Source organism: Limulus polyphemus, unplaced genomic scaffold, assembly GCF_000517525.1.
Source record: "Limulus polyphemus unplaced genomic scaffold, Limulus_polyphemus-2.1.2 Scaffold2280, whole genome shotgun sequence".
Lineage (NCBI taxonomy): Eukaryota > Metazoa > Arthropoda > Merostomata > Xiphosura > Limulidae > Limulus > Limulus polyphemus.
Genome location: NW_013667890.1, coordinates 95,324 through 109,303, shown reverse-complemented (window position 1 = coordinate 109,303; position 13,980 = coordinate 95,324). Strand labels below are relative to the sequence as shown.

The 13,980-nt window shown below is 30.7% G+C and overlaps 1 protein-coding gene across 1 annotated transcript in view; it reads left to right on the top strand.

Moving 5' to 3' along the window:
• The window catches only part of LOC106466501 (RNA-binding protein 5-B-like), a 42,081-nt gene that overhangs the window by 3,795 nt on the left and 24,306 nt on the right, over window positions 1-13,980 (top strand). Inside the window, exons 2-5 of the mRNA XM_022394528.1 lie at window positions 3,081-3,246; window positions 7,256-7,340; window positions 8,651-9,007; window positions 10,303-10,378. Of these exons, the coding sequence (XP_022250236.1) occupies window positions 3,089-3,246; window positions 7,256-7,340; window positions 8,651-9,007; window positions 10,303-10,378 (676 nt within the window). The 5' untranslated portion in view covers window positions 3,081-3,088. The remainder of the gene's footprint in view (window positions 1-3,080; window positions 3,247-7,255; window positions 7,341-8,650; window positions 9,008-10,302; window positions 10,379-13,980) is intronic.

The following is a 13,980-nucleotide window of genomic DNA, read 5'->3' as shown; positions in this document are numbered from 1 at the left end:
TATCCCCATCCTAATATTTTGTTTACCCTTAATGTATTTAAAGAAATCGTTAATTTATACATTTTTAGCCAACCTTTTTCTCATACATCCTTTTTGATGTCCTAATTTTCTGTTTCACGAACTTTTTTTGACCTTCTATAATCTTCTAAGTCTCCTGTCATACCGGTCAATTTAAGTTTCTTAAATTTATGATACTTTCTTTAATTTTATTTCTTAAACTCTTTGTAAGTCAAACTTTTTTTTACTTACAGCTACCCTTTTCTTTCTATAAAGAATATGTTTACATTGAATATTTAAAAATTTATCTTAAACATTTTCCACATCTGATCAGTGTCTCCAAATAACTCAGCTGCCCAATTCACCACAGGTTATTCTTGTTGCATCCATTCAAAATTTCATTTTTTGAAATTTTTAACCACAATATCATTATTCCTTATCTCCATATGCAGCAAAACATTGAACCTAATAGAGCAATGATCACTTGCACCCAGATGTTCCCCAATTTCCTCCCTCTCAATCATTTCTGTATTTGAAGTCAACAATAATTCTAAAATAGCATTGTTTCTAGTTGGTTCCTTGACTAACTGGTGAAGAAATCCATCCTGAACAGTTTCCAAAAACATTTCTCCCTCATCGTTTGATTCTAGAATTTCCCAATCTATATGCCTGAAATTAAAATCACTCATAATTATGACTTCATCACTTTAACAGCTGAAATCTTAATCTCATTGTAAAGTTTCTCATTAATGTCATCAGTATCATTTGGTGGTCTGTAACAAATTCCCACTAAAAGCCTTTTCCCTTTATATCCACTAATAGAAACACAAATGGATTCAATCCCTTTGCTATTATCTTTGATATCCTCAACTTCAACAGGATGTATATCACATTTTACATATAAAGCCACTCCTCCCCCCTCTTTAATATTCTATCCCTATTAAATAGCCTGTAACCCTGTATTTCAAAGATATTTCTGTCATCCAAAATCATCTATGTTTAACCATGCTTCAGTTATTCCAATTATATCAAAATCCTCCATTCCTACCAATGCTCTAAAGTCATCTATTTTATTTCTTATACTTCTAGCATTACAATAGTAACAATTAAGCCTATCCTTTTATCTACTTCTGTACTCAATTCCTATGCTAAACTTTTCTCTGCCTCTTATTCTTTTTGCATTTAGTTTTTTCCAGGCCTTCACCATTGTCTAGTCATAATTTGAAACTTCCCTTACAGCTTAGTTAATAGCTTTAGTAAACAAGCCAGACCCTACCTTATTTAAACCATCTATTCCAAAAAGCTCCCTTCTTCCACTGAACTAATCACACAAGTCCAACCAGCCAATCTGCTCATCCTTACATACTAACCTAAGCCTAGCATTTAGCCATAATGACCTACTTATAACTTCATCCCCACAGTTAATTCTGGGCAGTATCCTTGGCAAAATTAAGTTATAGCATCTTTAAATGCCTTTATCAACCCCTTGTACTTAGCTCCTCTGGTCTGCCTTTCCCTACATCATTAGCCCCTACATCTACCACAAAAACTGCATCTCTGCTAGCTCCCTTTATTATATCTTCCACTCTGTCAGTTATATCCTCCACCTATGCCCCTTGGTAGCATAATCTGATTCTTTTCTCCCTATTTAACCCATAGACTATCATGTACTGTCAAGGAATCACCTATAACTATAACCTCATCATCCACATCCGTCTCTGACCATTTTGTTTTCCTTCTCTCCAGTAGTTCCTCATCTGCAGAAGCCAAGGGCTGAAATTTGTTGCTCGATAGAACAGACTTTTCACCCGTGACCATAGGAAGGCCTGTAAAGATAGGGTTAATCCATTTACTGAGACTACTGATACAGGTCAGTCTCAATCTACCTTTACTTCATTTCCCTTCATTTTTTTCTGTTACTCCTTAATTTTCTAGTTCCTTTTTTTCATTATATGACCAGGAATTGAAGTTTTCTTCTAAATGTTATCATATCTCTTATGTTTTCCTGCTTTTCTCAATACCTCTTTGTTATGTGATCCATCCTTGGTATCCTCAACATTTTTTGTAAAACTACATCTCAGTTGCTTGTAGTCTCCTTTCGTAGAGTTGGTGAAGTTGTCCAACACTCACTGCTATGTGTAAAAATTGGGTATACCTAACAATGTAGTATTACATTCTTGGTTTCCATTGGATTTTTGCTCATAATATGGAATACATATCTATCAACCTCTTATGAATGGGTGAGAAAAAAAGCTGGGGTCTAGGGATTTTGGTTTTGTGGAGTTTGAGTTAATTTGTCTTTTAACAATGTGCAGTCCTTGGTGCTTGCAGCTGGTTGAATGGGAGCTCTCGTTATGTAGCTTTGTGCTTAACAGCAAACAAACACAAGGACAATATTTTGGATATGTGGAACAATTGAAGACAGTAACTAATTAAAAACCCTAATTAATTATTTTTGTGACAGTTGATCTAATCATAATTTCAGTTAATTGATTATTGGAATAATTGAAAACGGTAAGAATTGGAAATGCTAATTTTGGTTAGTTTATGGAAAACTAGTCAGTGGAGTTGCTGTTCATAGGTAATCAATTAAGTTGCATATCTCTGACTGTTGGAATAATCAAAAATACTAATTTTGATTAGTTTATTATTTTTGTGACATTAATCGATGAATCATAATTTCAGTTAATTGATTAGTTTACAAGACAAACTGCTGTAATTACTGCTCATAAGCAGTTGATAATCAATGTATCTGCCTTTTTATTACTTCTTAGTAACAACATAGGTGTTAAACTATACTTAAAATTTTTCTCTTTTAGTAGATGTCTGGAATATATTTTTATAAATATAATATATATATATATTAGCTTCCTTTACTGTTATAGGTAGGCTTCAATTTCACAACTCTTCAGACATAAAATTTGACATCTAGACATCTGTACCTTACTTTTTGGAATTAGTAATTGGTTAATAAAGATAGGATCATAAAGACGCATAAAATATGACATGAAAAATTACCATGGTTTAATTTTATTTTTATAACTTGTATCTAAATGAAATGACTGTCTATTTCATTTCTTCAGTTGGAGCAATGAGTTTCCTCCCAGGTACAGAGTATCCTGGTAATGGTGTGCCATATGACAATTTTGGAGAGAGTAATGCAGTGTGTGGTGGAAATATAGAAGGTACTAATGAGGCCTCAGTATCATCCTTACCTACTGATATAGATCGACAAAAACTCAGAGAGAGGTAGGCAAATATATATTTTTGTAATTTGGTATGTTTTCTGGTACTGTGTTGCTTTAGAATACAGCTTAGTAATTAATGACTAAATATAATGATTTTTCTGAACAATCACTAGTGTAATCAGCTAATACTAGTAAAGGGTGTTAATGAAAAATTTCCCTGTAATGTTATGATGTAATTATCATGATTATCATATTGTAATAATTCAGAAAATGTATTAGGATTCAGTAACTCAATGAAATATGCTTTTTAGTATTTAAAAAATTACTAATTTTATATTATTTATTAAAAAACAATAACTAAGTTATCACTGCATATAGAAATATATATTTCATTCATATTGTGGTTTTATTGTAAACAATTTTCATAAAATTTAAAATTGTAAAGTTAAACTTAGATATTCACATGATGTGTGGATTAGCCTTGGTTTTAAGGTTTTTTGTTTGGTTTGATATTGTGATGGTTATATTCCTTTTCTTAAAACATTCAGGTTTATTATTAAAATTGTAGCCTTTAACTAGGTTCATTTAATTTTTGTTTTATTTAATTAACTCTGCTATTTAATTGTGTTTTAAATAGCAGTGTATTGTAAGTAATAATGAAATAAATTTACTGACAACATTTTGGGTGGCATTATTGGAAATATACATTTTTTAAATCTTATACCTTACTCTTAAATTATTGGTTTAAGTTCTTACAGTAACATTTATTGCAGTTTTTCTCATAAGTGGAATGAATTGAGGATGAAATATGAATGTATGACGTAACTTTAATGTAATGAATAATTAGGAATTAAGTGGTTATTTTGTAGATAATGGTTGATTTTATTAGAAAATATTTTAGCACACATTTTCATTAAGCTATTTTCATAATATTCATATAATGAAAATGTCAATGTGATTTTGGGTAAGAAAACCACTTAGTTTGATGTGAAGCCAACTTTACTGTAGTTTCTCTCACAGTTGAAGGGGCTGCTTTTAGCTCTGCTTCATCAAGATTTCTGTTAAGGAATATTTGTTTCTTTAAAGTATTTTCTGTATAAAATCTAACTTCAAGGGAAAGCCTTGGAGTTGAAGTTGTTTCATTTTCATTTCTCAGCTCTTGGCTTTTAAATCCTTCAAATGAAGCCTTTTGAACTTTAATCAATGGATGAACAAATGTCAAGACTAGTGGCCTTGTCTTCATATATCTTTGATTGAAGACCTGGTAACAATTGGCTTGCATAGATATTTTAAGATTATCTGATTTTACATTTAAAAAATTGTCACTAACTGCACCCAGAATAGTATGCACAGATGATACAGTATCTTTCTTGTGACCATCAAGTACATTTGTGAGAGGAAGATCTTAAACTTCTAATGTTTTTATTATGATTATAAAGAACATTCACTATTGTATCTAGGCAATAAATTTTTAGGTCTTCCAGTCTCAGAGTTTTGGATATTGCTGCTTGTTGCTCATTGAACCTGCTCACCTTTTAAAAAGAATAACCTTTGGTTAGTTCACAATGAATCAGAGTGTTTTCTAGCAATATACGAAAACAAAAGATGTTTACCTGACAGATACTACACATTTGGTATATTTTGTCTTTTCTATTGCGAGGTTTAGGCTATGCTCAAAGAATGGAAACTATTGACATTATGTGTCAAGATTATTTGGTTATTTTTAAGCCTTCATGATGTCAAGTGTCATACACAATGGGTTTTTTGTCTAATTCCCATTCACTCAAATGCTAAAAGACTAAAATTATTTTCTGCCATGTGATTGATTTTAAGTTGTGAGTATCCCATATATTGATAACACAGCTTTCAATCATCTGTTGCACGGACGTAATTATTTATTGCCCAAATGTCACTTGTTGCAAAAATAATAGTGACCATGTTGAAGTAAAGTTTTGATGTTGTGCTTCATGTTGTTGGTCACTGGTGGGATTTAGTTTTCTGTAACACTGATTCATTGCCAAAATTAAGTATATAAATTATTTTTTTTCTACAGTGTAAATAGGGACTTAATTTTCAGATGTAAAATTTTCAAAATTTCATCTGTTTCTTATTAATGTCACTCATGCAGTCCTTGACATTAACTTTTGAAGGCACTGGCAAATTATTGTCCCCACTATCAAATTTGGGACTACTACTGGAAGCAACATTATTCTTCTCTTAAAACTTAACTATGTGCCATAATTATTATTTTTTTAAATGTTAATATACATATGAATCTTCTGTGTAATGTTTCCAAACATTTTCAAGAATCAGAACTCAGAATCAGAACATGTAATGTTTTTATTTTAAGTATTTTTCAAAAGATGAAGTAGTAAAGATGCTCAATTTGTGCAGAAACTGGATCTACAGAGTCTGCAGTATGTCACTGTTGATGGTGTCCCTATGCAAAACAGAAGTATTGTATTATTGAAATATGCAGTTTAAATTTAGAAACCTTTGGAAACAAATGTCTGTAACTTATGTAATTTCTATTTTATTATTACCTCCAGTGATAAAACCATTTGGACACTGTTTTTATTATTTCCGCAATGTAGCTGGCAAAACTGCACTACAGAGTACGAGTCCAACCATTCCTTTGTTTGACACATTCAGTATGATTATATGTGCTATATGTTGCACATGTTAAGAGCCTTATTCACTCACATCACAACCAACCAAGAATTGAAGCTTCAGACTCACTATCCCATTTTCCTGATACTTGGGTCAGATGCTGCTCTGGGCTTTAAAATAATTGTAATTTGCAGTTTTTTACTTTATTTCCAACATAATCTGAATTTGTCTTCTTTTTTTTTTATCTGAACCAACATTTTATGCCAGTAAAATTTGAACAGCCATTATATGTCAATTGTTTATTAAATAGTGCTTTTAATTATAAATGTGAATAAAACTTAGAACAATGATTTTTATTTTGCTTTGCATAGCTTTTAGTTTCCTGAACTCTCTTGTATGGGTATATATACATCCAGTCCTCGATGTTTGACAAGCTCCATTCCACTGATGCTTGAAAATGCCAGTAAAATGAGTTTTGCAAAGGCTTGTTAGAGCCCTTGTTTTGGGCCCATTTCTGGTTCTTTTATTCTTACCAAGAAATACTTTTTAATTCAGATCTTGTTATGTGTTATGGTGCTAGTCACATGAATATTGCCTGTATACATAAGCGAGCTCACTTGTAGCTTGTGACCCTGTTGGTGGCTATATCTCCAAGACATTAATTTTAATTGGCCTAGACTAGTTGTTACATACACACAGTACAACATTTTAAAACTATGTTGTTATATATATATATTTATATATATAAAATCACATATTTGTAGCTGAGAAACTAAGTCATTGTTTTGAAGTATAACTTCAAAATTGGGTAGTAATTATTAGTAAATTCAGCTAAAGTAGGGATAACATAAGTGGGATGGCATAGGCAAGTAAGTCTTGTTTAATCATAAGTAATCTTCTGTACTTAGAATCTTTTGATATAAATTATTTAAATACAAATCATTGGTGTATTAATTATTTACAAAAAAATCTGAAATGTGCCCTATATTATTTTTCTAGTTACTTCTGAGTTTTGCTTGCAAAACTACAACACTAAATAATAGTTTGCTAGTGTTAATTTCAAGCTCTGATAGGGACATTGCCATTAGATATAGATCCTAAATTTGTAATTTTGTATAGTTTATATCCCATTATTTTAGTAGTATTCCATTTTATAGCTTGATGATTAGTGGTATTTGTTAATCAGTTAATAGATAAGCCCCCTACTTAATCAGTTAGTACCAGCCAGTTGCCTTCCCTTTAGTTAGCAGCTCCAATTATCAAATTAGTAACAGTGGCAGATAGCTTTAGTAGCTATGCCATAACATAGAATAAGGAAGTTTGATGGTAATGCGAGTTGGTGATTTTTGTTATGTAAATCTATGGTAATTTCTAACTTTTTGTTTTTTAACATGATTTTGTAATATCAGGTAAGATGAGAATAATGTATTCATTTAAATCTGAAATATAATATTTTTTAGAAATCGGAGATACAACAGACACAGAAATCGAGAACGGTATGATAGAAGACGTGACAAAGGTGATGGACCATACAATTGTGATGAGGTAAACCTTCCTAAGAATACATTAATGTTTAAAGTTTTTAGTGCAAACTAGAAAGTTGTATTCATTTTTAATAAATTAAACATAACCTATTACTCCAGAAACCACATTTTACCATTACAGCCTCATCAAGCCAAACTAGATGCTGAGTTTAGGCTTATAGATAATGTTTCGAAATAATTTCAGTCTACATAACAAGGTAAACTCGTGTATGAGTATATAAACATTATTGTTGTGCATAAAGACATCAAATGGTAAATTAAAACTACATGCAAATAGTCAGTATTATACTACTTGAAACACGCATATAATTTGTTATAATAATTAAATATGAACAGTGATTATTAAAAATTCCACATATTTTTGTTTGTATGGCTTGTTCTCTGAAATCAGTAAGTCTGTTGTTCTAGCATGAATATAAATTATAACACAAAACCAGAAATGTTTAGTCTAAATAGCTTAAATCTATAAATATATTTATAATTTTTATTTCATTGACCTTTCAGCCTTGTCTGACTAACATTACAGAAGTTGCAATGACATGGTATACATGCACTCCTGTTACAATATCCAGTAGTATAAAACTGGCCATTACAAAGTGACATGACTTGGCTTTGTTCTAGTGGACCCGTATTTTGTAAAATACAGTCCCATTTTGGTTATAATACATTACATGTATACAAATAAGTTCTAACATTTCAGTTATTTTTCTTAAAACATAGAACAGTAAATAAAGAAATATATAAAACAATGATTTCTTCTACTTAATGAATTTTGTACTTGCTATAATTTGCTAAGCCTTCTCAAATTTTGCACATGGAGGATGATCACAGTGAGTTATTATCAGTTCATTACTATCAATTACATGTTGATGTAGTTCTTTTTTTCTAAAGATATTATCAGTTAATTATAATTAAAGTTATTTTTCATGTCTAGAAATAGATATACTTAAATTGTTCAGAAAACTAAGAAGTTTACGATATTGTATAAGGCTGGCAGGAATCATACCTTCGCATCTGCGGTGTTGAAGGAAGTCTTTCTGTATTGTAATCAAAGTCGGTTTGGCACAGTTAATTTTTAGACTAACTTATTGTTCAATATTTGGTGAATATCTGTTATAACTTAGTAGTTTGTATTACCTAAATAATTTTAATTTTCAGTAAACTTTTTATATCCAGAACAGACAAAGATGTTTTATAAATGGTAAACTTTAACCACAGCAGATCTCTCAGTTCACTGTTAAGTTTTTATATAAATAAATGTGTATCAGAAAACCAGCCTTTATGATGATGATTTCCCAAATTTGCATTTAGGGTTTCTTTGATTCATGTGGATTGGAGGACAATTTTAGAGATGGTTTTCTTGGAAAAGAAGAATATAATGAGATGGAACGTAACTACACTAGCAGAAGAAATAGTGGCTACAACAGCTTTGGGGATAGAGGAGATCGTGATGATAGAAGAGGAAGAAACAGAGGACACCGTGATCGAGATCGAGCTAGAGACCGCATCAGGGATAGAGACCATGAGAAAGAAAGAGACAGGGAGAGATCAAGAGATAGAGAAAGAGACAGAGATAGAGACTATCCTCGAGAGCGAGACTGGCGGGAGGAAATACCAAATAATACCATAATGGTCAGAGGGTTAGCTCCTCATATTACAGAAGGAGATGTAAGTATAGTGTATAAAGAAAAGATAGAGTAACTCATAACATCATTATTCCTTAATTTCTCTTCTTTTTTTTTTCTTATATTATTAGTTTGAAATTCAAAGGATACTGTAAAAAAATAATCTAATGGTTAATACTGCTTGATAAAGACTTGGGTATAACTTAGACTAAAATGCCTATAGTAAAACAATGACATTTTAGACCCTGGTATCGACAAGTTAAGTCTCCCTACAGCTTTTTATCACCAAAAGCTTTCAGAAACAAAATTAACATCTGCAGTAATATTTCTTTCACTTCTAATTACCTCATTTATAGATTCAGTTTATTAACTTTATAGTGCTTTTTAGGAATTTACATTTAACTTCAACTGTGGCATCTTTTTTGTGTTTTTATAAAGCTTTGTTCAAAGTCTTAAATCAGTTATAAAACTACAGTAAAAGTAAATCAATTTTATGTATTTCAAATGCCTCTAGTCTTAAGTTATGTAATTGTAGAGTGTGCAATGTAACTGGTAAACAGTGAATTCTTTGTATCCAAGCTATTAAATTTTCATGTAAACCTACATCTAATACCTTTTACATTAATTTAGATTTTAATATGGTAATACTACTAACTTTACCTTTTGCACTTACATGATTTTTTCGTGGTAAACTGTGTCTAAAGATGCTGTTGCCATATTAAAAAAAAATACTCTAAGAATGCCAAAAAAAGTAGTAGAAGTACTACTACTACTACTGTATTTTAATTAAGAAGTATAATTTTGTACAAACAGCACATTTTACATAAAGAACTGTTAGGTTTACAAGTTAGTCTTACAAAATATAACTTAGCATGCCAAGAAGATAGACCAGTACTAAACTGAAAAACAATTACTGATTAGTTTGATAGTGGTCTAACCTTATGACAAGTTAAGTTCAATCTCATTTAGACCCATCTTGTAATTAATTAAAATAAAAATATAAGTAGTTGTAGTCCATTTCTCTGTTGAGTACAAGAAAAGTCAAAAATTATCTTACAAGAGTAATTCATTTTCCAGTCTCCACCCAAGATGCAAACTCTAGTGCTTCAGAATGTTTTTGATGTTAAAAAAAAAAAATTCTAGAATTGTGTTTAAGTTACAAAAGGTGCCAAAATAGATTTTAGGTAATAAAAATGAAATTGAAGTTGTATTTTTACTTCATACAGTGAAATGAAGTGATGTATGTTTGTATAAGATTTTTATTTAATATTATTCAGATTATTAACAGTAAACTTCACTTTTTTGATGGTATTATTTGGGTATTTTTTTCGTTTGTAGCTGAGGAATGAAGTGACTTGTTATGGTCTTGAACCTAAAGATGTTCGTCTTATGCGGAAGAAGTACAAAGATACAGGTGAGAACCATTCCTTTGGCCTCTGCCTGGAAATTAACATGCTTCTCTCAGTGCCACTTGCTGTTGTCATTGTCATGGCTTTTCCTTAGGACATGTGTAGACTTTCATGTCAAACTATGGAATTGGAATAATATACAGGTGTTTAAAACATACCAACACTCAGTATTTAAAAACAAGTACATTGACTTCATACTTGCAGTTAGTATCCTCTTTATAGGTATTATGTTCCTTTATTAGAGTTTTCTTATTATTTAACATTGTGACCTTTGGATACATTTTTTTATATTCTTAAACAATGTGTGATTTACTTGACGTGGTTTGTTTCTACAGTTTTGAATACAATTTCATTAAAATGTTGCATTAAAGCCGCTTCTGTTTTGTGAGGCTGCTTAATGTTCCTAATTTCCACTACACAATAGAAATATTACCATTGAATGCCAATTTCTTCTTCACATAGACATTTGTGTAATTTTTCATTTAATTATTTGTAACAAATGGGTGAAACTGTTCTTCACGTTCTAGATACTTACAGATCTTTTTTTTTTACCCTGTTATGATCACCGTGCTCCTTTTGAGTATTGAGTACACACCAGTACATCAAATTTAAAATGTTTTTTATAAAAATGATATTACTGACTACATGAACGGTGTTTTTAACCCAGAAATATTTCTGAATTGATGTTTCATCTGTTTCTAACATTTATTTTGTATAATTTGCCGAGACAAATGTTCAAACTTACCTTTCCACAGTGTACTTAATCTGTTATTTTAGGAATTTTCTACCCATTCTAAAGTATAGGTTTAAATTTGCTAAGAAGTGGTCATACCTTGAGAATAAAATTATCTATGTCCTGTTTGTCACATGATTTTTCTTTCTTGTTTGAGGCCTTATAATTACACCCTTTTGTTCCCACCCTTCAGGATTCGTACAGGCCTTGAAAATCCTATGATTTTGATTATGCCTTTTGCAATACTTGAATTTTGAAGTTTTGCATAAAAAGTTCAGCTTGTATAGTAGTTATAGATGTCACATGAAATGCTGCCCACTGAATGTGGTTTTTCAAGTGTAAATGTACTAAATCACTTATTGAGCATGCACATAGCTTAAACACATAATTTAACTGCTGTACAAAGAACAAATCTTGTGAGAAATAAGTAGAGAATGATAAAACTTCTATTTTAGCCTATTAACTAACCACAGAAAATGCCTCATACCTACAGTCAGACTCTCAGCTGATTTACACAAAAGAAAAACTATAGAAAGTGCTTTAGGTGACCTTCTGCCATAATATTTTTATTGTTGCCTTTGTAATTTGGTGCTCATTATTTATGATAGTTATAATTATTTTCCCAGAAAATTTTTCGTAGAATTTTTTTGTGCTGCATGTAAAAGTTGTATAGAGGTGTGAGTGATTAGTGATATGTTAGAATTGCACATCAACTTTGGATTTATTCCTGCTTATCTGATACAACTGTGAAGTAATATGAAATCATCAATCTGTAAAAAGTACTATTAAGTTTTTGTGGTTATTACTGAATATGAAAAATCTGGCTTTGTAAGTAAGTGGTACACAAATTATGGAGTGATAAAATTTTTTATAAAAACTCCCACTGCTGCAGAAAAATGAATAAGCAAAAGTCTATCTTACATAAGCTAATGGATCTTCTGTTCTCTATTTTAGCTGACAACTTAACTGATAGATATAAGTAAAAACACCCTTTGCATATTGTTATATCAAAGAAATAATGCTTTCAACACAGCTAACATTCACTGCTATGTTTATGCATAAAACACTGAAGTATTGCAATTCTAAAGAAAGAGGTTAAGAACGTATACAGTGCACGTGCTGGGCTGCTGAATTGCCGTATATTTTAAATAATGTCAAGAAGCGTAACAAAGATTTCATCATAAATGATTATTTAAAATAGGAAAATTACGATTAATTACGTGGGCAGATTGACTAGCCTAAGAAGCCATTTCACAAAGTGATTAATTAGTTAACAATTTGTATGTGGTGGTATTGCATATTACTTTCCTTTTGTGCCCCAGAGTATAGTTTGGTACAGTAATTATTTTAAAAATTTGCAAAGTTTAATATTAATTTATCCTGTTCTTTAATTTTCCTTCATCAGGAGGTTGAAATTTTGGCCGGTTATGATTACAAAATAACCTGCAAATAATTAAGCTTTGTATCCAGGAGTAATTTTGTATTGACTTATGCTATTATTACCATGACATTATGGCATTGAGATCATAAGAGTTTTTCTTTTTCTTAACTATTTTAAGGATTGTTACAGTCATCAGTTGACCCTGTTTGATAGTGTGTCTAAAGGTCACAGTGTGAACTTGTAAAATGTGCAAAAATGTATAAAATAAATAATGCTTCTTGTCACAATAAAGAATGGTTAAGAAAAAGCTGGATCGAGTAAAGATAGATAAACTGGAGGAATATATTTACTGAATTATGAGACGTCTTGTTTTGTACGTGAAATTTGTAGTTAAGTCAGAAACATGTTTATATGTATGTGTAATACATGTTTTTAAAAGACAGAGTGTTGGTTTTAGCTTATTCTTCAATTCTAGTTGTGCGTATAACTAATAAACGGAATTTGAGTGCTTTTTAAATGTTGAAAATGTAATATAAATCTTGCCAAAGACAAAAAAAGGTCTGGTTTAAATCATGAAGTCTCACATGTTAGAGGGATTAAATATAAATATTTTGCATTTTAGAAATAGCTTTGATGTTCATTCTATTTCATAGTTTTGCATGGATAACTTCACTTTTCTCTTGTCAATTTTGATTTTTTTTAATTATTTGGCATAAATATCCTTCCACAAGTATCAATTTGAATATAATTATTTTATTTTTATCTTAAATGAAAATCATGTTCAGCTCTTTTTTCTTAATGCACACACACTAACAAACATGCACAGTTGATAAGTTGGCTCAGTTCTTGATAAACAACAGCTTTTGTTTACTAAATTTTTCTGTTTTTCATTTTTGGAAAAACAGGTTAGAAGTATATTTTTTTATCATATTAGGTGATAATATAGGTTTGAATTTTCAAAACTGGGTAACATCAGTTTTTTGGAGGATTTGTTATTGTTCAATTTATAAAATTTCTTGTTACCAGTTTTTAGGAGCTAAGTTTGGCTCACTGCATAGCATGCTGAACTATTGATCTGTGGTTTTATTGTTTTGTCATGTTACTCAAAACAAAAGTTAATAATTGTGCTTTGCACTTTGGGATACAGATTTAACATAAGGATGACAATCAAATCCCACTACTTGGTCAGAGAAGCATAGCCCAAATGTTGTTTAGTTGCCTTCATTGCTCTAGTCTATCACTTCAAAATTATGGAGGACTAGTCCTCATGCAGCTTTGTGTGTGTGTGGAAATATTTAACAGTTCCTTAACCCTTTCTGCACGGGAATCCTTTAATGTCATGAGGTTTTAGTGACTTACATTAAAAACTTAAACTACATTTTGTTCATGTTATACCAATTAGTATAGCATAAAATCATAACTAATAATCCATATTTCAATAGTATGTAGGTTTTAAGTTCTTGATTTTATGAGGATATATATATATATATATA